General features: G+C 38.9%; 2 protein-coding genes and 1 pseudogene across 2 annotated transcripts; all 3 read left to right on the forward strand.

Moving 5' to 3' along the window:
• Nucleotides 1–762: 762 nt before the first annotated feature.
• On the forward strand, nt 763–3,392 carry LOC146944795 (trihelix transcription factor GTL1-like). Its single transcript, XM_085743148.1, has 2 exons — nt 763–1,083; nt 2,278–3,392. Exons 1-2 carry the CDS (start codon nt 827–829, stop codon nt 3,164–3,166), a joined length of 1,146 nt encoding a protein of 381 aa, XP_085599274.1. The 5' UTR covers nt 763–826; the 3' UTR covers nt 3,167–3,392.
• Nucleotides 3,393–5,543: 2,151 nt separating this feature from the next.
• On the forward strand, nt 5,544–6,223 carry LOC146944796 (putative lipid-binding protein AIR1B pseudogene; annotated as a pseudogene).
• Nucleotides 6,224–14,733: 8,510 nt separating this feature from the next.
• On the forward strand, nt 14,734–19,129 carry LOC146944797 (uncharacterized). The gene has a single exon (XM_085743132.1). It carries the CDS (start codon nt 14,778–14,780, stop codon nt 18,930–18,932), a length of 4,155 nt encoding a protein of 1,384 aa, XP_085599258.1. The 5' UTR covers nt 14,734–14,777; the 3' UTR covers nt 18,933–19,129.
• The last annotated feature ends 5,622 nt before the right edge of the window (nt 19,130–24,751 follow it).

Consider the following 24,751-nt stretch of genomic DNA (forward strand, 5'->3'; position numbering starts at 1 on the left):
ATAATAGTCGTTTAATACTGAAGATTTGATATGTAATGTTGGATAATAGAATGACTAATGTTTAATATTGAAGATTTTTTTAATAAAAATATGATATTCATTCATTTAAATTGATAAAGTACATGAAGCACAAATACAACATTATTATTAAAATGATTTTTTTGGTTTTCATCGTGCTATCTATTGAGGCACAAGTGACTTGACATTGTAATAATTTTCGGGTGGTTCTCTTTTACACGCCTTGTACGAGATGAATCACTTGTGTTGTTAGTAATATAATCCATTTTGGCTTGTTAAAAAAACATTATTAAAAATAAAAAGATGATAAATCTACAAACAAACTCAAAACATTCAAGTTAATAACACAAATGCCAACAATAATGTGAAAAAAAAAAGCAAATTGACCGAAATACTCATTCCTCCAAATTGTAACATCGAATATCAAGTCATTGATAAAATTAGAAATCGGTCAAAGTTAATTTGTGAATCTAAACAAAATAAATATCACAAGACAAAAAATCAAACAAATCATATCAAAACGATAAATAAAACAACGACACACTTAGACAACATAATCACAAACAACAATAAGATAAAGGACTAAAACCAATTAAAAAACAAATGATAAAAATGAATAGATAGATATATTTAATAAAAGAAAGTATATTTAATTTTAATTTTTTTGAAGGGCAATTTATCCCAAAGTTTTTACACTATAGTATAGTAGAAGTATAAAACCTACACATTATTTTCTTACCAGCCAGTAACCAGTAAGGCAGTAACCCTCACGCCGCCGTTTGTTTCATTTTTACCATTACCACACACCATGGACAGCATGAACCTCCTCGCCTCCGACCATGTTGCTCCATTTCCCGACTCCGGCGACCTTATCTTCGCCGCCGGCCTCCTCTCCAACCACCACAATCCCCAAAAACTCATCCCCATCAGGTCCATCCCTCCTCCTCCTCCTCCTCCTCCTGGTTTCCCTTCTCACCACACCCCTCTACCACCTTCCATAAAGGTCGAGGACCCGTCTCGATCCGGGTCGGGTCATTCTTCTTTGCCCCTTTGTCAAAAACCCGGGTAAGTTCTTCTTTTATCCCTTAGCTTGTAAAGTTTTTAGGGGAATTAGTCACTTTAGTCCCTGAATCGGAAGGGATTCGTCACTTTAGTCCCTGAATGCAGATAAATTGCAAAATAGTCCCTGAATGTAGACTTTGTTAGTCAATTTAGTCCCTGAATGCAAATTTCGTTAGTCAATTTAGTCCCTGAATGTAGACTCCGTTAGTCACTTTAGTCCCTGAAATTGACCATGCAGGGACTGTTTTGCAATTTCTCTTCATTCAGGGACTAAAGTGACGAATCCTCTCCCATTCAGGGACTAAAGTGACTAATTCCCCAAAGTTTTTACTTTTAAATTCATAAAGTTTTTATCTTTTTATCTTTTTTATTTTGGTTGAAAATGGTTAAACAATTAGGTTTAGTTTTAGTTCTCTCTCTCTGTTATTTTTCATTTTTTTTTTAATTCAATTTGAGTTTGTTATGTTTGTTCAATTAAGCACGTTTCAAAAAAGCTAGAAAAAAGTGATTTTTAGCAGATAATTGTGTTTATTTTACTGTATCTTGATGAGATAAGAGTGGATAAATTTTGTCAATTTTCATGTTGTGTTACAAACATGCAAATTGGTTACAGTACTTTGTATGATGGTAAATGTTGTTTTATGGTGGTGTGTTAGTGAAGAAAAAAGAATCATACAAGGTATTGTAGTTTGGATTTGCATTTTCGATCGTTGTGGAATCCGGCATTTATGTTAGTCAAACAATTCAAACTGTTGGATCAATATTAAATGGTTTGAGGGTTTAGATTGATTTGACTGCAGTAAATGTATAATTTGTAGACTTTCCTGATGGCGGGGGTTTCAGATCTAACTAGCTATGTTTTATTTGCAGGATCCAAGTTTTTATGTAGCATATATAATAGTTCATTAGGTAATAAATCCAGTGTTGTCGAATAGCAGCGTTGAATTTGAATAAATCACTATTCTTCTGCTATTTAGTAAAGGGTCGTCAAATAGTCGCTATTGCATGGTAGTGTAGTTGAATTTGACTAAACTGTTCTTTTCTGCTATGTGCTATTGACAACATTGGATAAATCTACTTTGGATAAAGGATATATCGAACGGAACTATTATCCATTTATTTTGGGGTTAAACATAAGGTTTGATGGAATATTTCCTTTTACGATAATGATTCGAATTTGTGTTTTCATCATTTCAGCTCATCTTCGGATGATGTGGGCAATTCATCTGCTAGAACTAAAGAATTCAGCTCAAGAAAGAGAAGGAGAAAGAGTTCGAGAAAGCTGGAAGATTTTGCAGCAAATTTGGTAAAGAGGATGACGGAAAAGCAAGAGCAGATGCATAAAGAATTGGTGGAAATGATTGAGAGGATGGAAAAGGAAAGGATAAAGAGAGAAGAAGCATGGAAGCGCGAGGAGATGGAGAGAATTAAGCAGGACGAAGAAGCTAGAGCGGCTGAGAGGTCTCGTAGTTTAGCCCTCATATCGCTGATTCAGAAACTATTGGGTTATGAAATTCAGATTCCTCCACCAGCAGAAGGAAGCGGAATAAGAGAAGAGGATGAAGTTGAGGTGAACAACAACAACAACAACAACAGCCCACCCTTGACCCACAACGTGGGGTCGGCTGAGGTGAACAACAACACCAACAGCCTAGCCTTAATCCAGTACGTGGGGCCGGCTGAGGTGAGCAATAACAAAAAACATTTCAACAGCGGCGATCCAAGTAACAGTAGATGGCCAGATGTTGAAGTACAAGCGCTCATAGCAGTAAGAACCGCATTGGAACACAAGTTCGGTCATATGGGATCGAAAGGATCAATATGGGAGGAGATAGCTGGAGCATTGCAGGGCATGGGATACACTCGTTCTGCGAAGAAGTGCAAGGAGAAATGGGAAAACATCAATAAGTACTATAGGAGGACAGTTGGGAGCGGCAAGAAACGGCCTGTTAATAGCAAAACTTGCCCTTACTTTGACGAATTGGACAATCTGTATAGAAATGGGTCCTTGGAGAGAAATGGAAATGCATTGAGCAATACCAACAATGTTTCCATAAGGGAAGAAAAGGAGCAGGGTGAAATTTGATAATCATAAATATGGCCTATGTAAAATTTTCAGTACTCATTATTACTTTTGTTTTTCTTTCGAAATACCTTAATGAGCAACATTTTTAGATAATATGCCATCCTAAATTTTGCATGTTCTTGTACCAATTTTTTTACTGAATTGGTCAGTTTTGTGAGTTAGGCCAATTGTTTGCAGAAAGAACCAAATCCATCTGCAGAAAGAATCAAAGTGAATATTTGCACAATAGATATTTACTTATGTCTCAGTATCATGTATGTGTGTTTCTTAAGGTTTATTTCAATCATTGGTTCTTTATTTTTGTGTGACTGAACCAGTCATTTTTTTTTCAGAACTCCTAAATGAGTACAATGAAGCCTTATAAAAGATGAAAACTGAGAACAAATCATGAACAAAGCAAGGAGTGCATTAGTTCAATTAAAAAGGGATTACAAGATGATTTCACTAGAAGAAATAAAATGAAATCGATCATTATTTTTCTTTCCATGACAATACACTTTGTTGAAAGTTACCCCACAACTTGATGTTAAAAAAGTTGGTCTGAAGGAGAAGTTGCTGACTTAGTTTGAAATGAAGGACATATGAAAGAATAGAAATTGCTTCCTCTGATCTAGGTATCTTTATCACAATCAGACTATTGTCTTAGGTCTCACCCTCACTCATTCATTAGAAAATGAGAATTATTCTCACACTCTTCTAGCTTCTTGCAAACCATGTAACATTTTGGATTATAGAATTCATATAGTGTAAAAACATGTTAAAAATATGCTTCAACACTCTAAAATATTTCTGATTTCATAATCCGAGAATGTCACTTTAGAAAATTTGCTATTATTAAGGGTTCAATGTATATAAGGTCCAAGATCGGTAACAATGGTTAGAAGATAGAGTAAACGAGTTAGGGATTTTTTTTTTTTTAAAGAGAAAATGAGTTAGGATGTTATCAAGTGAAGTTAAAGGTTAGAATAACTTGATTATTAAATTTTATAATACTACCCTCCTTTTTTTTTTTCGTCAAAAAAGAAAAACTTGAGTCTCCTAAAACTTTTGCCTAAAGCTCCCCCACTCTGCTTGATAGTTCTTTAAGAGACATGTAAGTTTGGATGTAAAATGTTGAGTAAGCCAGAGCATGTTTAAGGATAATATTTTTGTTACTTTCACCTAATATTCTGACAAATGGACAAAACACCTCTAAAATTAATTTAAAAAGTAAAATAAAAATCATTTCTGTAAAATTTAAAGTTGAGTTTCATACAATCAACTTTTTGAAAGTAATGCTCCATCAAACTTGATTGGGAGTTATTTCTTGTTTTGTAAAACACAAATTTTAATTTTATAGAAGTGATTTTTTGTTGAGTTTAATTAATATGTTCTGTCAATCTATAATTATTTTACGGGAACATAATATACTAATTAAATTATTTTTTATTTTGGAAAATCCAAATAAGAAATGCATTTTTTGTTCCGTAGAATCAAATTGGAGTTTTTTTAAATACATTTTTTTTAAACAAAATTGAATGATAGTAAAAAAAATAAAATAAACAAGTATTAATCAAATTTTAAAACTAGGTGTGGGTAAGAAGTGGACATATAAAAATATATTTCTAATCACAAAATTATAAATACTGAAAAGAGTCCACAATTCGTAAAGAAAAAAAAAAGAAGCAAGAGTCCACAAGTCATATCTTAACCGATAAAAGTATTGAAATTGTCAAGTAAGATGTATCAGATTTCGAATTCCAATCCTCCACTTATGTGTATAGGTTTTATTAGTTATTCATCATTTCATCTATAAGAAATAAAATGCCCAATACTAAAAGCCTTGTGAAAAAAACTCAATTATCGAGCACAAGCCAGTTCATACATAACTTATGCATAGTATATCAATGAGGGTCAAAAAACTTAAGATCTTTCAACTATTAATTTGGCATTGAGTGCTATGGTCACTCTGGCTGCTTTGTTCTCATATGAATATATGATAGTGGTCCAGCTAGTTTCATTTTGATTTATGTGATTAATTAACTTTGCTTAAATTTTTAAACTATGATTTATTTATACATAGATCGATGTATTCTTGTACTACTTTTAACATACGTTCATTTTATAAAAATTATTTATGTCAATACCATCCAATTATTTTCAAAAAACCACTATACACATTTGATGCTACATTGATTTTTTATTATAAACAACAAAATTTCACGCAACTATCATATGAATTCCGTGTTGCCTTGCCAGGGTGCCACCTTGATTTAAGCATCTAAAATCTCAATTATAATCACATTATTTGTTCACGGGTATTCCTAACATAATTATTTATAATTAACATTACATAATCCTTACACATATAAATCCCCTCTAAACTCTCTAATTTTTCATCATTCAAATAAATACTAAGTACTAATCTATAAGACACTATTCACAAACTATTAGCAACCTTTGTGAAATGGCTTATAAGGTTAATGTTGCATTTTTCTTATGTCTCAATATTATTTTTTTCACTATGGTGAATTGCAACTATGTCCCTGAAATCCCAGTTCCAATCCCAGACCCAATATATGACCCTTCTCCAAAGGGTACATGTCCTATAAATGCACTTAAGTTAGGTGTGTGTGCAAAAGTGTTGAACTTGGTCAAAGTTAAATTAGGGTCCCCACCAACACTCCCTTGTTGCTCACTCATTCAAGGTCTTGCTGATCTTGAAGCTGCTGCTTGCCTTTGCACTGCCCTTAAAGCTAATGTCCTTGGTCTCCATCTTGATGTTCCTATTTCCTTGAGTGTCATTCTCAACAATTGTGGAAGGAACAACTCTGGTTTCAAGTGCACTTAGAAAATCAATTCATTTGCACCATATCCACAATTTCATGTGTTGATGTCATATATTTTGTGTACTCATATTCTCACATGTTTATTTGTGTTTGTTATTTGCGTGTGTCTTAACCATGCGGTTTCTGAAAATGAACTATGGAAATTTGGAGTTTAGCCTGAAGTAAGTAAACCCGACTGATGATTATTTCAGGCTTAATCTCCTAGTATATGTTTGCGTTATTTTTATTATGTTTTTTTTTTTATATGTAATTATTTGGTGGTTGCTTGCCATATTCTTGAATTCTCACACCTTCACTATTGTACTTTATTTAGATGGAAGATTATACATCTTCATCAGCTCGATTGTATTAAAGGTGTACTACAAATAAAATATTGTGATTCTTAAGTCTCTATTTTATACTCTCTAGCTCCTTCGGTCCTATTTATAAGAGAAAGTTGAGTCAACAAAAAGTTGATGTATTTGGACTGAATTTTTAACCAGATACATCAACTTTTATTATCCAAATTTTTCTTATAAATAGGACCGGAACAAGGTTGTCAATTACAATTAATTATTCTTCCGATGAAGAAGATGAATAGGAGAGTTTATGAAAAAAAATTATAATCTAGAAATCAATTTGAAGTTGCGTAATGCTACTTTTAGCGAAAGTCAATTTGTGATTTTGTATGTTTCGGAAGAACTTTCCGCCGTAACTGTTTCTTTCCGGCGAACAAACAACTTTCCGGCCAAGTTCCGGCAAGGATTTTCCTCCTTTTTTCATTATTTCTCTCACCCCTCCGCGGTGGTTGGCTCCTCCTCTCTCTTCTACAGAGTTGTTTTTCGGTTTTCCTCCATCTCCAATCTTCTTGGAGCTGTTCCTTTCCACGAAGCTTCTTCTCCGGCGAAGCTTCTTCATCGCCTTCCATGGCGTGTCCTTGGCCGTTTATGGCAGCTTTTGACTCGTCGGGGTCTAAGCTGTCCGATACGACGGTGATGAAACAGCCAGATACGATGGCGGCAAAATCCTTGGAAACTAGCAAATCCTTTGCCCAAGCTCTCACCGGCGCTGTTTCCGTCGAAAGCTTTCAATTGCCCTCCAAGGTGGTTATGGGAACTTCAGTACGAGTCAAAATCACACAAGCTGCATACGAATCTGGACTAGCTGCTTGTCAATGCAATCTCCATGGTCGTTTGACTCTACACAAAGGGGATACTCCTCTAACAGCACAGGCATTGAAAGCGAAGCTCAGCAATCTATGGCCCCAATTGCAAAATTGGCGATTGATTCCGCTTGGTAAGGGCTTCTTTGAGTTTAATTTCAATTCAGTTGAGGATTTGAATCAAATTTGGGCCTTGGGTGTTGTGAATCTAAAACCTGGACTCTTGCGTTTCTACCGTTGGACAAAGGACTTCAAACCCAACGCTCAAGCTCAAACACACGCTCAGGTCTGGGTGAGACTTATGCAGCTGCCTCAAGAATATTGGGGCAAGCAAACAATTTTTGAAATTGCCTCTGGGTTAGGTACACCCCTTACCATTGATGAAGCAACTCAAAGTAGACGCTTTGGATTATTTGCCAGAGTTCTTATTGATGTTGATATGAGCGAAAAGATGTTTGACTCTGTGATAGTGGAGAGGGAAGGGCATGCGTTGACCATTATGGTTCAGTATGAAAAATACCCTCTATTTTGTCCTCATTGCAAGAATATTGGACATAGTATTCAAGCTTGTTCCAAAATGCATATTGATACCAATGTTCAAGATACTAAGAAAGTTAACCAAGTGAACCACAGGGCTCAACCCAAATCTGGCTTGTTTCATAAGCATAATGCTAAGCCTCCTGTTAATGTAGGTGTTGTAGGGGGCCAGACCAACCCTCCTATTGCAGCAGTGGTTCATAAGTCTGCTAATGCCCCTGCCCATGCTGACACTCAAGAAGCTCCTTTTGTTTTAGCAGATGATTTTGAAAAGGGTGACATCTTAGCTCCTGATAGCAATACAATTGAAGCACACAACACTGAAATTCAGATTAACAATCAGAGTCAGAACAATGAAGACAGGAACCTAACTCTTCACAACTCATTTGAACTGCTTGAAGGTAGCTCTGAGCAGGTCACAGGGGAGGCTGATCCAAATGATGAGGAATTTTCCCCCACATTACTGGATATGCAAATTGATAAAAATCCAATTGTGGCAGACAATTCCCTAGGGAAGGAGACTTTGACTCATAACACAACTTTAGAGATTCCTGGTGATTTGATAAATGGACACTCGGAAATTGCTGTTCTGAGTTCAAACCCTCTTTTGGGACCTGTTGATGGGAGGCAGACTTTCCCCATCACATGTCCCTCTTCTCTAGTTCAGAGTAGCAACATTGGGAGGATGTCATTCCCCAAGGCTACTTCTGTGTCATTTGGTGAGGCTAGGGATCCTTTATCTGAGCATCCTAACACTCTGCAGCCCATCATTACTCCAATTACTACCCAAGATGAGGTCTTAGGGAAAGATAAGAAAAAGGTGCACTTCACTGGTGGCTCTAGAAATTTATCGGTTGCATGTTTGAAAGATGCCAAGGTGTTGAGTAGATTCTGGGGAGAGGAGGACACTGATGCCACTGACAGCACATTTGATCATGAAACTGACACTGAAGCCCATAAAGCCAGTTCCCAATATTCAGATGTGACTCAATACCTGGATTCAGCATATGACAAAGCCAAAAAATCCAAAAGAGGCAGGCCTAGAAAACAGAAGAGCCCAAACAACTCATCTGGTGATCAGGCACATTACAATCTCACTAAGCAGGATAAGGAACCAGTCAACACCAGATTCCAAACTGGTAGCAGGACTCAAACCAAAACTCATATTTCACAATGAAATGTATTTTTTGGAATATAAGGGGAGTTGGGAACATGGAAACTCAACTTCATTTATTTCATATGATAAAAAATCACAAACCAAATTTTCTGTTTTTAGCTGAACCTTTAATTTCTTTCACTTCCATTCCTTCCTGGTACTGGAAGAGACTTCAACTTCATAACCATGTGCTCAACAATACAACCAGTACCCCTACTATCTGGTGTCTCTGGACTAATCAACACAGCATTACGATTTTGCTCAATGAATCTCAGTGCATAGCCTTTACCTACACTGATGAAGGGGTCTCTATATACATAGCTGTTGTATATGCCTCTACCTGCTATCTTAAAAGAAGAACTCTATGGCTGTCTCTCTCCACCCTGCTACGTGATTATGAAGGGCCCTGGATGTTTATGGGTGACTTTAACTCTATATTGGGTGCTCATGAGAAGCTTGGTGGGAGATCTCCTCTTCATCTAGCTTGCAATGAATTCTCAAGCTGGACTAATCTGCACTCTTTAATCCATCTTGAAACTAAGGGTGCCAAGTACACATGGATTAACAAAAGAGAGGGGAGTGCTTTCATTGCCCAAAGACTAGATAGGGTTATATGCAATGATAGGTGGGTTGACTACTGGAGTGTCCTTAGCTGCAACACTCTTTCTAGAACTTGCTCTGATCACTTTCCACTTCTGCTAACTCTTCACAAGACCCCCCTATCACCAACATCCCCAGATTCAAATTCTTCAAATCATGGACCACTTTTGACAGTTGTGAAAGTCTCATTTCTGCCCATTGGTCTGCGGTTATTCAAGGAACTCCTATGCACATCTTGCATTACAAATTGAAAAGTCTGAAGCCCAAACTTCAGTTGTGGAATAAAACAGTGGTAGGCAATTTCCACCAAAGAGTTCATTTGGCCCAACAACAACTTTGTGAGGCTCAACTGGCCATTGATCAGCTGGGGTACAGTGTGGAAAGGTCACAGAATGAACTTGCTTGTCTGACTAATTATAGTCAGGCTTTAACACTTTTAAACAGCTTTTGGCAAGACAAGAACAAGCAAGCTAGGTTTCTGGATGGCGATAGGAACACTGCTTTCTTTCATAGATCCACCAAAATTAGAGAGGCTCAGAACCACATTTGCTTATTAAAAAGTGGGGATGAGACTCTCAGCACTACAGAAGAAATTGAAGCTCATGTGCTACATTATTTCACCAATATTTTCTCTGCCCATTCAGAATACATAGAAAATCACCTTCCTGACAGGTACATCCCTAATAGTGTTACTTCTGAAGATAATGTTATGCTCATTGCTCTGCCTTCAGCTGAGGAGATTAAGCAGGCTGTGTTTGATCTGAGTGGTGATGCTGCACCTGGACCAGATGGGTATCCTGGTCATTTCTATCATTGTTACTGGCATATAATTGGTTCTGATGTTGTGAACTCTACTCAGTACTTCTTTCAGCACAACTACATCATGCCCAACTTAAATTCCAATTTGCTCATTCTTCTTCCCAAAATTCCTGGTGCTGATAAATTGGATAACTTCAGGCCAATTGCTTTGGCGAATTTTCAATTTAAAATCATTACTAAGATTCTAGCTGATAGGCTGGGAACCATAGCTTCCAAGATCATCTCACCCCAACAAAGGGGCTTCATACCTGGAAGACACATCCATGATTGTATTATGACTGCCTCTGAAGCAGTCAACTTGTTGCACAAGAAAGCATATGGAGGAAATTTAGCCTTGAAAATTGATGTCAGGAAGGCTTTTGATACTGTCAATTGGATGTTTTTGCTTCATGTTCTTAAGTGTTTTGGCTTCAGCCAGGTTTTCAATGACTGGATTCTCACCATTCTGCAATCAGCCAAAATGTCTATCAATATTAATGGCAAATCTGTTGGTTTTTTTACTTGTACTAGAGGTGTGAGACAGGGAGATCCCCTCTCACCCCTTCTCTTTTGTATTGCTGAAGAAGTCATTAGTAGAGGCCTGGAAGCCCTGGTGCTGGATGGAAGACTGACTCAGATGACTGCCACCAGATCACACTTCATCCCCAGTCACTGCTTATATGCAGATGACATTCTGATTTTTTGCAGAGGAACTTTGGCTAATGTTAGGAATATTATGCAACTCTTTGAGCTTTATGGCCAGTATTCAGGGCAAATGATTAATGCTCAGAAAAGCAAATTCTACACTGGGACTCTTTCTTTGTCCAGAAGTCATACCATTGCTAGCATTACTGGCTTCAGTCAGGGGCACCCTCCCTTCACATATTTGGGTCTTCTTTTATTCAAAGGCAAGCCTAAGGCCAGACACTTGAGACCTATTGTGGATAGAATCAAACATAAACTCAGTACTTGGAAAGGAAAACTTTTGACTATTATGGGGAGGGTTCAGCTCATTAATGCTGTTATTACCAGCATGCTGACATACTCTTTTCATATATATCAATGGCCTGCCAGCCTTCTTCAGGAGGTAGCTAAAAGTATGAGAAACTTTCTGTGGAGTGGGCATGTTGAAAATAGAAAGTTGTGCACAGTTGCATGGTACAAAGTTTGCAAACCTCGAAGTGAAGGTGGACTATCCGTCAAAGATCCAGCTAAAATTAATCAGGCCTCTTTGCTATTTTTAACTTGGCAGATGCTAAATTCTGATGAGCAGTGGGCTCATATTTGTAGGAAGAGATACCTTAGACATGGGCAGCCTAAAACTCACTATTTGACCTCCTCAGTATGGCCAGGTATGAAACAACAAATGCAAATGGTTCTGTCTCATTCTACTTGGTCAGTGGGCAATGGAAAAGACATACATTTCTGGACTGATAGGTGGCTTGACAGCACCATTGTCACACATTGGAACATTCCATCTTCTCTCTCATCCTCCCTGTCTATGAAAGTATCTGATTGTATAATTGAAGGCAACTGGTGTATTCCAGATTTTATTGCTCACAAGGACCCTGCTTTAGTTGATCAAATTCATCAAATCACTCTGCCTCTAGAGGACGTCCCTGATAGGTTGTATTGGTCATCTGCATATGATGGGGAACTCACCAATAAAATTGCCTACAAAGCCCTTACTGGTACTGGGCAAGGTGTGTTTTGGGCCAAAGTCCTTTGGACCCCTTACATTCCTCCTTCTAGGTCTTTCATCACATGGAGGTTGCTTCATGGTAGGCTCCCCACGGATGAAAACCTTAGAAAGAGAGGATGCCATATTGTCTCCATTTGCTGCTTCTGTTTGCAGGCAGAGGAATCATCACAGCACATTTTCTTTGATTGCCCTGTTTCTCACTCTCTTTGGGATTGGCTTGGCAAAGGGACGGATATTGTGCTTAACTGTTCTAGTTGTTTGCATCTGATTTTGGGCACTGTAGGCATAGGCAGCAAAATGGTTCAGCAAATTATCCAATCTGCAATTATTCACATCATTTGGCTGATATGGATAGAAAGAAACCAGAGGCACTTTCATGATAAGAAGCAGGCTATGTCCACCATTTTCAACTCTATGATTGCTGAAGTTAAGCTCAGTCATAGTTTGCATCTAGTTAAGGGCAACTCTGCTATGCTGGATTACAAAGTGGCTAGACTGTTCAACATTCCTCTAAAGGTCAAAAGGGTCACTCCTGCTCAAGCTATTTCATGGAATCCTCCCTCTGCTGGAGTTCTTAAGCTCAACTGTGATGGCTCTTCATTTGGTACTCATCCCTGCGGTTCCATTGGTGTGGTGATTAGGGATTCTCATGCCCACTTTATTGGGGCTCTGGCTAGCAACATTGGCACTGCCACTTCCCTCGAGGCTGAGTTCTGTGCCCTGATGGTGGCCATAGAGAAGGCTCAGTCCATGCACCTGGCACGTATTTGTTTGGAAACTGATTCCATTGAAGTGGTAAATGCATATAACAAAGATGTTGGGGTTCCTTGGCAAATGAGAGTCAGGTGGCACAATTGTATGCTCTTTTGTAAAACCATTGTCTGCTCTTGTCTTCATACTCGCAGAGAAGGGAATATGGTTGCAGATGCTCTTGCAAAAAATGGGCAGGGCCTATCTCTTTACTCCACTCAATGGTGGCCTGGTCCTCCTCCTTTTATTTCCTCTTTGCTTTTCAGAGATCAGCTTGGTTTGCCTTTTGTTAGATTAGAAATGGATTGATTTTCCTCTCTTTTGTCTTAGGGGTTTTTTCTGTTTTTCTCATTGTATGTGGTTCAGGCCTCTCCTGATTTTCTATTGATTTTTAGCCTTATCAAAAAAAAAAAAAACTTTTAGCGAAAGTTTATCTATAGCAAAAAATTTGCAACTATAGCGAAAAATCGCTTTTTCATCCCATCATTTTTTTTCTTCTAGCAAATGAAAATCCAATGGTGGAAAGACTTTGTGATTGCTTTGTAATCACTCGGGAATCGGGATAAATAGTAGTATTCATTGAAGTTATATGATAAATGATAAACTTAAAAGGTTCAATATTAGAGATGAGAATATGTTAGACTGAACTAAGCTTTGCAAATTATTTTTAAACATTTTAAAAATAAGTTTGAAAACTAGTATAGTTTTAGAAAAAAATTAAATAACTAAAAATTAGTAGAACGAATTTTTTAAGTCTTCCATTTAAAATGATTTTACTTTTTTTTAATAACCTTTAAAATCAATCTACTTAGTAAAATGTTAAAATTAATTTTTTTAAGGAAGGTTAAAGATAATAATTTTTGTCAAGTTTGAGTACATAGAATTTATTTATTTTTTGCCTATAAACTCAACCAAATTGATATTGTCACAACCAACGATAATATGTAAATGAATAAAGCTTGTGAGAAATTGTTATAATATTCTACATATTTTTGAAATTTTTTATTAAAAAATATGTAGGTTAGACTTGAGTTGACTAAAAAGTATGAACCAAAATTAGTAATAGAAAACTTTTGAGGGACTAAAAGTCTTAAAATTTTTTTTAGGAGAATTAAAACGAAAAGTTGATATTTTTATTAGGAGCAAAATCATATTTAACCATAATACCCTAATATAAATGAAAATATAATTAGAAAAAAATACATATAGTTATATCACAAGAGTAATTTTATCATATACACACACATACACACATATATAATTAAACTATATATAGTTCAAGTTCAAGCCATTTAGTATACAAACTCAATTTTTAACCCAAATTCAGCTCATTTGATTCATGAACTAATATTAACGAGTTAATATTAGAGTTCTAAATTATATTCGTGCTGATTTGGTTCATTGCCTACTCTAACTGCAATCTATGGTAAAAAAAATCAAAGCTAAATAGGTAGATTAAAGGTACATAAATATTAACTAACTATAGTACATTAAAAAATTTGTTATAGTGCCTAACTAACAATAGAAAATATTGTAATATCGATAAAAAATAGGGAAAATAGATACACTAAATCTTTAAATTTGGTAGTAGTAACACTTAATGAGAAAATTAAAAACAAATTTTGTCTTTTTTGTTTCCCTCTAAATTTTGGTCACTAATCACTATTTCAATTTCAGTACTAAACTAGACACTCTAATATTTCAATTCTAGACCGATGATTCAGCATCCAAAAGAAAAACAGGTAAAGAACCTCCAAAAGCATTCTCAATATGTATAAGCAATATTGCAGTATATTAATGGTGTATTGTGGCTTGGAATGGAATCAATTCTAGAAATTGGCTTGTTTTCAAGCAGAAATATGACCTCGTACATATTAGACTCGGATAGATCTACAAAGTATGCAACATACAAGTACAAGTATAGTTGCAATTGAAAGTCAAAACTCATAACTAATTAATTAGGCAAAATGAATTAATAGAATTGATTGAGAGGAGTTAACTTACTCCTTTGCCTATAAATATTGCCACAGACCTCCAAATATATTCATCTACCACAAACAAGCCTCACAATACAAAATTTGAGCATATTTGTTTGCAAAATGGGGTTAAAGGGTGCTGCATCTATTAGCATAATGCTATCCCTTAGCTTCCTTTTTTTCTCCACTCTTGCCTCTGCTCATTCGGGTAGTAAACCACCACCACCACCTCGTTTTAGGACACCACCACCACCTACGAAACTACCACCAACTTTGTCTCCCACTAAACCTTCACCACATTCAATGACACCACCACCAAAGCAGGCTCCTATAAAAGCGCCGCCTACTCCTACAAGACTACAACCTATTTTGTCTCCTTCTACACAACCACCTCGTCCAATGACTCCGCCACCTAAGAAGCCTCCTACGATTTCACCATCTACACCTACCACACCACCACCAACAATGTCTAATTCACCGCCACCTCGAACAATTGCACCAACACCTAAAATGGCACCTACAACATCGCCGCCTACTCCTATCACACCACCGCCTAAGCTACCCCACACATCTCCACCTCGTGCAATAACACCATCACCTAAGATAACTCCTATAACACCACCGACTCCTACCACATCACAACCATCTAAGACGACTCCTGCCAAACCACCAACTCTTACCACACCACCCCCAACTCTGAATCCTTCTAGACAACCACCTCGTCCAGTAACACAACCACCTAAGAATCCTCCTACTTCAACACCACCAACTCCTTCCACACGTCCAACTTTGCCTACCTTTACACCTCCACCTCATTCACTGACATCTCCACCCAAGACGGCTCCTATCAAAGCGCCGCCTACTCCTAGCACACTACCACCTCGTCCAATAACACCGCCACCTAAGAAGCCTCCTACAATTTCACCATCTAGACCTACCACACCACCACCAACCATGTCTAATTCACCGCCACCTCGAACAATTGCACAAACACCTAAAATGCCACCAACAACATCGCCGCCTACTCCATTCACACCACCGCCTAAGCTACCTCACACACCTCCACCTCGTGGAATGACACCATCACCTAAGATAACTCCTATAACACCACCTAAGATGACTCCTGCCAAACCACCAACTCTTACCACACCCCCACCAACTCTGAATCCATCTGGACAACCACCTCGTCCAGTAGCACAATCACCTAAGAATCCTCCTACTTCAACACCACCAACTTCCACACGTCCAACTTTGCCTCCCTCTACACCTCCACCCAAGACAGCTCCTATCAAAGCGCCACCTACTCCTAGCACACTACCACCTCGTCCAATGACACCGCCACATAAGAAGCCTCCTACAATTTCACCATCTACACCTACAACACCACCACCAACCATGTCTAATTCACCACCACCTCGAACAATTGCACAAACACCTAAAATGCCACCAACAACATCGCCGCTTACTCCTATCACACCACCGCCTAAGCTACCTCACACACCTCCACCTCGTGCAATGACACCGTCCCCTAAGATAACTCCTATAACACCACCGACTCCTACTACATCACAACCACCTAAGATGACTCCTGCCAAACCACCAACTCTTACCACACCACCACCAACTCTGAATCCTTCTGGACAACCACCTCGTCCAGTAGCACAACCACCTAAGAATCCTCCTACTTCAACACCACCAACTCCTTCCACACGTCCAACTTTTCCTCCCTCTACACCTCCACCCAAAACGGTTCCTATCAAAGCGCCGCCTACTCCTAGCACACTACCACCTCGTCCAATGACACCGCCACCTAAGAAGCCTCCTACAATTTCACCATCTACACCCAAAACACCACCACCAACCATGTCTAATTCACCGCCACCTCGAACAATTGCACAAACACCTAAAATGCCACCAACAACATCGCCGACTACTCCTATCACACCACCTCCTACGCTACCTCACACGCCTCCACCTCGTGTAATGGTACCATCACCTAAGATAACTCCTATAACACCACCGACTCCTACTACATCACAACCACCGAAGATGACTCCTGCCAAACCACCAACTCTTACCACACCACCACCAACTCTAAATCCTTCTGGACAACCACCTCGTCCAGTAACAGAACCACCTAAGAATCCTTCTACTTCATCACCACCAACTCCTTCCACACGTCCAACTTTGCCTCCCTCTACACCTCCACCCAAGACGGCTCCTATCAAAGCGCCACCTACTCCTAGCACACTACCACCTCGTCCAATGACACCGCCACCTAAGAAGCCTCCTACAATTTCACCATCTACACCTACAACACCACCACCAGCCATGTCTAATTCACCACCACCTCGAACAATTGCACAAACACCTAAAATGCCACCAACAACATCGCCGCTTACTCCTATCACACCACCGCCTAAGCTACCTCACACACCTCCACCTCGTGCAATGACACCGTCCCCTAAGATAAATCCTGTAACACCACCGACTCCTACTACACCACAACCACCTAAGATGACTCCTGCCAAACCACCAACTCTTACCACACCACCACCAACTCTGAATCCTTCTGGACAACCACCTCGTCCAGTAGCACAACCACCTAAGAATCCTCCTACTTCAACACCACCAACTCCTTCCACACGTCCAACTTTGCCTCCCTCTACACCTCCACCCAAAACGGTTCCTATCAAAGCGCCGCCTACTCCTAGCACACTACCACCTCGTCCAATGACACCGCCACCTAAGAAGCCTCCTACAATTTCACCATCTACACCCAAAACACCACCACCAACCATGTCTAATTCACCGCCACCTCGAACAATTGCACAAACACCTAAAATGCCACCAACAACATCGCCGACTACTCCTATCACACCACCTCCTACGCTACCTCACACACCTCCACCTCGTGTAATGGTACCATCACCTAAGATAACTCCTATAACACCACCGACTCCTACTACATCACAACCACCGAAGATGACTCCTGCCAAACCACCAACTCTTACCACACCACCACCAACTCTAAATCCTTCTGGACAACCACCTCGTCCAGTAACAGAACCACCTAAGAATCCTCCTACTTCATCACCACCAACTCCTTCCACACGTCCAACTTTGCCTTCCTCTACACCTCCACCTCATTCATTGACATCTCCACCCAAGACGGCTCCTACCAAAGCGTCGCCTACTCCTAGCACACTACCACCTCGTTCAAGGACACCACCACCTAAGAAGCCTCCTACAATTTCACCATCTACACCTACCACACCACCACCAACCATGTCTAATTCGCCCCCACCTCGAACAATTGCACCAACACCTAAAATGCCACCAACAACATCGCCACCTACTCCTATCACACCACCTCCTACGCTACCTCACACACCTCCACCTCGTGTAATGGTACCATCACCTAAGATAACTCCTATAACACCACCGACTCCTACCACATCACAACCACCTAAGTTGACTCCTGCCAAACCACCAACTCTTACAACACCACCACCAACTCTGAATCCTTCTGGACAACCACCTCGTCCAGTAACACAACCACCTACGAATCCTCCTACTTCAATACCACCAACTCCTTCCACACTTCCAACTTTGCCTCCTTCTACACCTCCACCTCAGTCATTGACATCTCCATCCAAGACGGCTCCTACCAAAGCGCCGCCTACTCCTAGCACACTACCACCTCGTCTAATGACACCACCGCCGCCATCACCACCACCACCACCACCAGCACCTATGTCGCCTCCTTCTATACCCCCACCTAAGGTAGTATCACCACCAATTCTTATGACACCCCCACCTAAGTTACCTTTTACCACACCACCATTTACTTCTACACCACCACCGTCACCGCCGCCGCCACCACCACCACCTATGTTGCCTCCTTCTATACCCCCACCTAAGATAGTATCACCACCAATTCTTATGACACCCCCACCTAAGTTACCTTCTACCACACCTCCGTCACTTCCAATTACACCACCACCTCCTTCTATACCACGTAATTGTCCTATGGGAAACTTGCATGTTTGTGCCAATTTGTTGAATTTGGTGAATATAGTGATTGGTCGTCCAGAAAACCAACCTTGTTGTTCTCTTATCAACGGTCTTGTCAATTTTGAAGCATCTGTTTGCCTTTGTGCTGCAATAAAGACAAATAGTATATTGGGAGTAATTCGTATTAACCATAGTATTGCTTTGAACACACTCATCAGCAGGTGTGGGCGCAAAATGCCTAATGGATTCGTATGCAGTTAAGAACATACAATATGTATCGACAACAGTTATGCATGCCATCTATCTTGGCCATCTTAAATAATGTATGTATGCTCGGTGATTGATAGAAGCCTCTCACATTCCTACTCCTTTTTTTTTTTTTAATATTTATGTATGAGTAAAAGTTGCTAATAAAAAGTATTGATAAAGTTAATAAAATATTATAGTGTTCTTGCTTATGTTTTGGTGTTTCTTTTCTCGTTCACATGATCTTAATTATGTCACAAAACCAAACAAAAATAGTAGAAATAACAAACTCATTGTTCATTTCAGGAACTTAGCTCAAAATTTTAATGTACATCAAACTGAAACTGATATGGATTTAGTTGATTGTACCTAGGATGAAATATGGATTAGGTTGAGAAGATGAAGATTATAACAAGAATATATGTTTTGATATTGATATGAAAAAACTATTATTATTAAGAGTGAAAAGAATATAGGTGCGTTTCACCTATATATGTTGGAACAAAATATGTTTAACAATGAACCTTAAAGAGTTTTGATGATAACAAGGTATTAAAAATTGTAAATTGGACTAGCTAATTTTTGTTCAAGTGTACAGGACCATAATTATAAAGTTACATCATCATTGGTTCTGAATGAGCAAATAAAGAGCAAAAGAAAATGAAGCTTAGATGATTCTGAAGGCAAAGCGCTCCTGAAGTCAAGCTGCTCCTGAAGAAATAGCGCTCCTGAAGTAAGCTGCTCCTGAAGAATAGTGCTTCTGAAGACAAGAGGTCCAGAAGCCACATCATCAGAAGCTGCATCATCAGAAGCTGCCTCATCATAAGCTATTTCACCAGAAGCTGAATCTCAACTGGATTTGCAAAAGATTCAAGAATTGAAGAATTATCAATGCAAAAACTGTCTATTGGATTCGAAAACACAAACAAAGGATTAGTGGAATTTTGCAACGGTCATTTCAAAGGTGTTTGAAGGCTTGTGCTTGCATTTTGGACGAAAGCGTTGACATTGTACTTTGTACGAATTGTACAACCACGTTCTCCACTACTCTGTTTTGTGTCCACGCTTCAAGACAAGAAAACAGCTCCAGAATACGGTCTCGCCTGCATATATGTTCCTTTGGATAAGGAATGGATTTCAAATTGGTTCTTCATAGGACAACAACCAAATCAGGCAAAAGATCATTGGTGAAAGATCAAGCTTCAATAACGACTCTTTGGTGTGCTGGCAATTTCACAACGTCTCTTTCACACCTCTATATAAAGGAGTGAAGACCTAGAGTTTTGGTAATGCAAGAACGCTGAACGAAAGACTCACAAGATTTTCACAAGTACCAAACCTCTGCTGAAATTGTTCTGCATTCACTTAGAATTTCTGTGTCTCAAAGTCATATCTTAGAAATTCTTAAGTCCATTGAGTCTGTATCTGATTTGTATTGTGAGCACCTCTGATTGTATATCAAGTGTTCAACCTTAAACAATTTTCTGTGTAATTTTGTTTAGTTAGGAAGTCTCTTGCAGTTGTGCTTGAGCAGGAAGTCTCTTGATTGTGTTCTTGAGCAAAGGAAGTCTCTTGCTTGTGTGCTTGAGCATTTGTAATCAGATATTACTCATAGTGAAATCTCCTTGGAAGTGCAAGGGGGACTGGACTACTTCCGGATTGTGGAAGGAACCAGTATAATTGCTTTGTGTCGTTCTTCTTCTCTCTCTCTCTGTTTTATTCCGCTGCATTTAGATTCTGATTATCACTTCAGAAGCTGTCTCACCTAGCTTCTGATCAGTGTGTTCAGTTTTTAGGAGAAACGAAGAATTTTTCAAAACACAATTCAACCCCCCTTCTTGTGTTTTTCTCACCTTCAATTGGTATCTAGAGCCTTGGTCTGTTGTGTATCACTTAACCGTGCAACAGTCAAAGATCTGAGAAAAACATGTCTACTCCTCCTCCTACTGGTCCTAGTGATACTAGCTATAAACATGTCTCACATGATTATAGTGATAGTAAGAAAACCAGTGTTGGAAAAGTTCCAAAGTTCAATGGAGATGCTGAAGAGTTCTCTTGGTGGAAGACCAATTTTTACAGTTACATCATGAGCCTGGATGAAGAATTATGGGATATTCTGGAAGATGGTGTTGGTGATTTAGTCCTTGATGAAGAAGGAGCTGCTGTGGATAGAAAGAAACATACTCCAGAACTGAGGAAACTTTACAAGAAGCATCATATTATCAGAGGAGCCCTTGTCACTGCCATACCCAAAGCAGAGTATATGAAGATGAGTGACAAATCCACTGCTAAAGCTATGTTTGCTTCTCTCTGTTCAAATTATGAAGGGAGCAAGAAGGTCAAAGAAGCAAAGGCTCTCCTGCTTGTACATCAGTATGAGTTATTCAAGATGAAGGATGATGAAACTATTGAGGAGATGTACTCAAGGTTTCAAACCTTAGTTTCTGGGCTACAGATTCTAAAGAAGAGCTATGTTGCTTCTGATCATGTAAGCAAGATACTCAGAAGCTTACCTGCCAGATGGAGACCAAAAGTGACTGCCATTGAGGAAGCTAAAGATTTAAACACTTTAAGTGTCGAAGATCTTGTTAGTTCTCTCAAAGTTCATGAGTTAAGTCTTAATGAACATGAGTCTACTAAGAAGAGTAAATCAATAGCTCTTCCATCCAAAGGCAAGTCATCAAAAGCTCTCAAAGTGGTTGAATCTGAAGAGGAAGAACAGTCAAGTTCAGATTCTGAACCAGATGCTGCTGAAATGGCCATGCTCTCAAACAGACTTCAATATCTGGCCAAGAAGAACAGAAAGTTTCTCTCCAGAAGGGGTAACTCCAGAAGCTCAAAGAAAGAAGATCAGAAGGGATGCTTCAACTGTAAGAAGCCTGGACACTTCATTGCTGAATGCCCTGATCTTCAAAGAGAAAAGTCAAAGGACAAGTCAAAGAGGTCTACATTCAAACCAAGCAAACTCAAGAAGCAGATTAAGCAGAGTTTAATGGCAACCTGGGATGATTTGGGTAGTGAATCTGGATCTGATAAAGAGGAAGCTGATGAAGATGCAAAGGTAGCTGTTGGGTTGGTAGCAACAACAACTTCAGAAGCTGGATCAGATTCAGACTCAGAAGATGAAAACGAGGTATATTCCAAAATTCCCAGAAATGAACTTGTTGAGTCACTTAAAGAACTTCTTACACATTTTGAAGTAAGAACCAATGAGTTGAAGGATTTAAAAGAAAAATATGCTGATTTGGTACAACAGCAAAAATCAACTCTATTGGATCTGAAAGCTTCTGAACAAGGACTTAGGGGCTTTGACTTCATGTGTAAAACATATGAAGATCAGCTCAGGTTCTTATGTCAGAAGCTACAAGAAAAGTGTAATGAAAAACCTTTAAGTAACCATGAAATTGCTCTTGAAGATTTTATTATATCTGGCATTGACAGAAGCAGAGTGGCTTCTATGATTTATAGCATTTACAAGAACAATGGCAGAGGAATTGGTTTTCCAGAAGTGAAACTTGAGAAAACCAATCTAAAATCTTGTTGTGAATGCATCAAGGAAGGTCTGAAAACATTCTTTGTACCAGAAGGGGCTGAGTTGGAAACTGTTGTTCAATCAGAACCTGAAGCTTCTAGTCCTAAGGCTAAGATTACTTCAACGCCAAAGAACTCTAAGTCAAAGGCTATGATCAAATCTGATTCCAAGACTTCAAAGGTCAGGATCCTGAAAAGATCAGAACCTATTCCTCAGAGTCTGGTGAAACCAAAATCTGGGGTTCTGAAGTCTAAGTTTCAGAAGAAGATAGTTACTACTTCTGAAGTACCAAAACCTAAGGTGATGGTTAATCAGAAGCAACCCAACTCACAGCACAAGGTACAAGAAGTGAAGAGTAAAGCCTTAAGTACTAACCTTCTAGGACCCATAGAACAATGGGTACCTAAATCTAAAAATGTCAATGATGCAGGTATGTCTAAGAGCAGTGCCAAAGCAAAGATCATGGTACCTAGACAGCGGTTGCTCAAGACACATGACAGGAGACAAGTCCATGTTCCTCAGCCTAACAATGAAAGAGGGAGGAAATGTGAAATTTGGGGGCAACCAGTCAGGCAAGATCATAGGTACAGGAACTATTGGTAATTCCTCTACCTCAATTAATAATGTATGGTTGGTAGATGGTCTTGAACATAACCTTTTGAGCATTAGTCAATTTTGTGATAATGGTTATGATGTGCTTTTTGAAAAACCCAACTGTACAGTAATCAACAAGAAAGACAAATCCATTGTGTTCAAGGGAAAGAGAGTTGACAATGTCTATAAAATCAATTTTTCTGAACTGGCTGATCAGAAGGTGGTTTGCCTACTATCAGTGAATGATAAGAAATGGATGTGGCACAGAAGGTTGGGACATGCTAACTGGAGGTTAATCTCTAAGCTTAGTAAGTTACAACTTGTGAAAGGGCTACCAGACATTGACTATCATTCAGATGCACTCTGTGGTGCATGTCAGAGAGGGAAAATTGTGAAATCATCTTTTAAAACCAAAGACATTGTTTCAACCTCAAGACCTTTAGAATTACTCCATATTGATTTATTTGGACCAGTGAGTACTGCATCCCTATATGGAAGTAGATATGGATTAGTCATTGTTGATGATTACAACAGATGGACTTGGGTGAAATTCATAAAGAGTAAAGATGTTGCGTGTGATGTATTCAGTAGCTTCTGCACTCAAATTCAATCTGAAAAAGAATCAAAATTTTTGAAAGTCAGAAGTGATCATGGTGGAGAATTTGAAAATGAGCCATTTGAAGCTTTTTGTGAAAAACATGGAATTTTCCATGAGTTCTCTTCTCCTAGAACACCACAACAAAATGGGGTTGTAGAGAGAAAGAATAGAACTTTACAAGAAATGGCCAGAACCATGATTCATGAAAACAATTTACCAAAACATTTTTGGGCAGAAGCAGTGAATACAGCATGCTATGTTCAAAACAGGATCTATATTAGACCTATTTTGGAGAAAACAGCATATGAACTCTTTAAAGGAAGAAAACCCAATATCTCTTACTTTCATCAATTTGGATGTACATGTTACATTCTGAACAACAAGCTCTACCTAAAGAAATTTGATGCCAAGGCCCAAAGGGGAATCTTTTTAGGTTACTCTGAAAGGTCAAAGGCATACAGAGTGTATAATTCAGAAACACTTTGTGTTGAAGAATCTATGCACGTTAAATTTGATGACAGGGAGCTTGAAGATAAAACTTCAAAGCAAGGTGAAAGTTCTGCAGAGATACAGGTTCCTGAAGCTACTCCAGAACCTGATCAGATAGCTGAATCTGAAGATAGTCCAGAAGCTGAACCCACATCAGAAGCACAAGATGAAGCTGCTTCTGATGAAGCACAAGATGGCTCACATCAAGCAGATCCTCCCAGAAACACATTCAAACACAAGTCTTCACATCCTGAGGAGCTAATCATTGGAAACAAAGATAGTCCAAGAAGAACAAGATCACATTTCAGACAAGAGGAGTCAATGATTGGACTAATCTCAATGATTGAACCTACAACAGTTGATGAAGCACTTTCAGATGATGGATGGATCCTAGCTATGCAAGAAGAGTTGAATCAATTTCAAAGAAATGATGTGTGGGATCTGGTACCCAAACCTCAGCACAAGAACATTATTGGAACAAAATGGGTATTCAGAAACAAGCTGAATGAGCAAGGTGAAGTAACAAGAAACAAAGCCAGGCTTGTTGCACAAGGGTATAGTCAACAAGAAGGCATTGATTACACTGAAACGTTTGCTCCAGTTGCAAGATTGGAAGCAATC

Source organism: Medicago sativa, chromosome 2 (assembly GCF_051527215.1).
Source record: "Medicago sativa cultivar Bolivia chromosome 2, Bolivia_mono, whole genome shotgun sequence".
Taxonomy (NCBI): domain Eukaryota; kingdom Viridiplantae; phylum Streptophyta; class Magnoliopsida; order Fabales; family Fabaceae; genus Medicago; species Medicago sativa.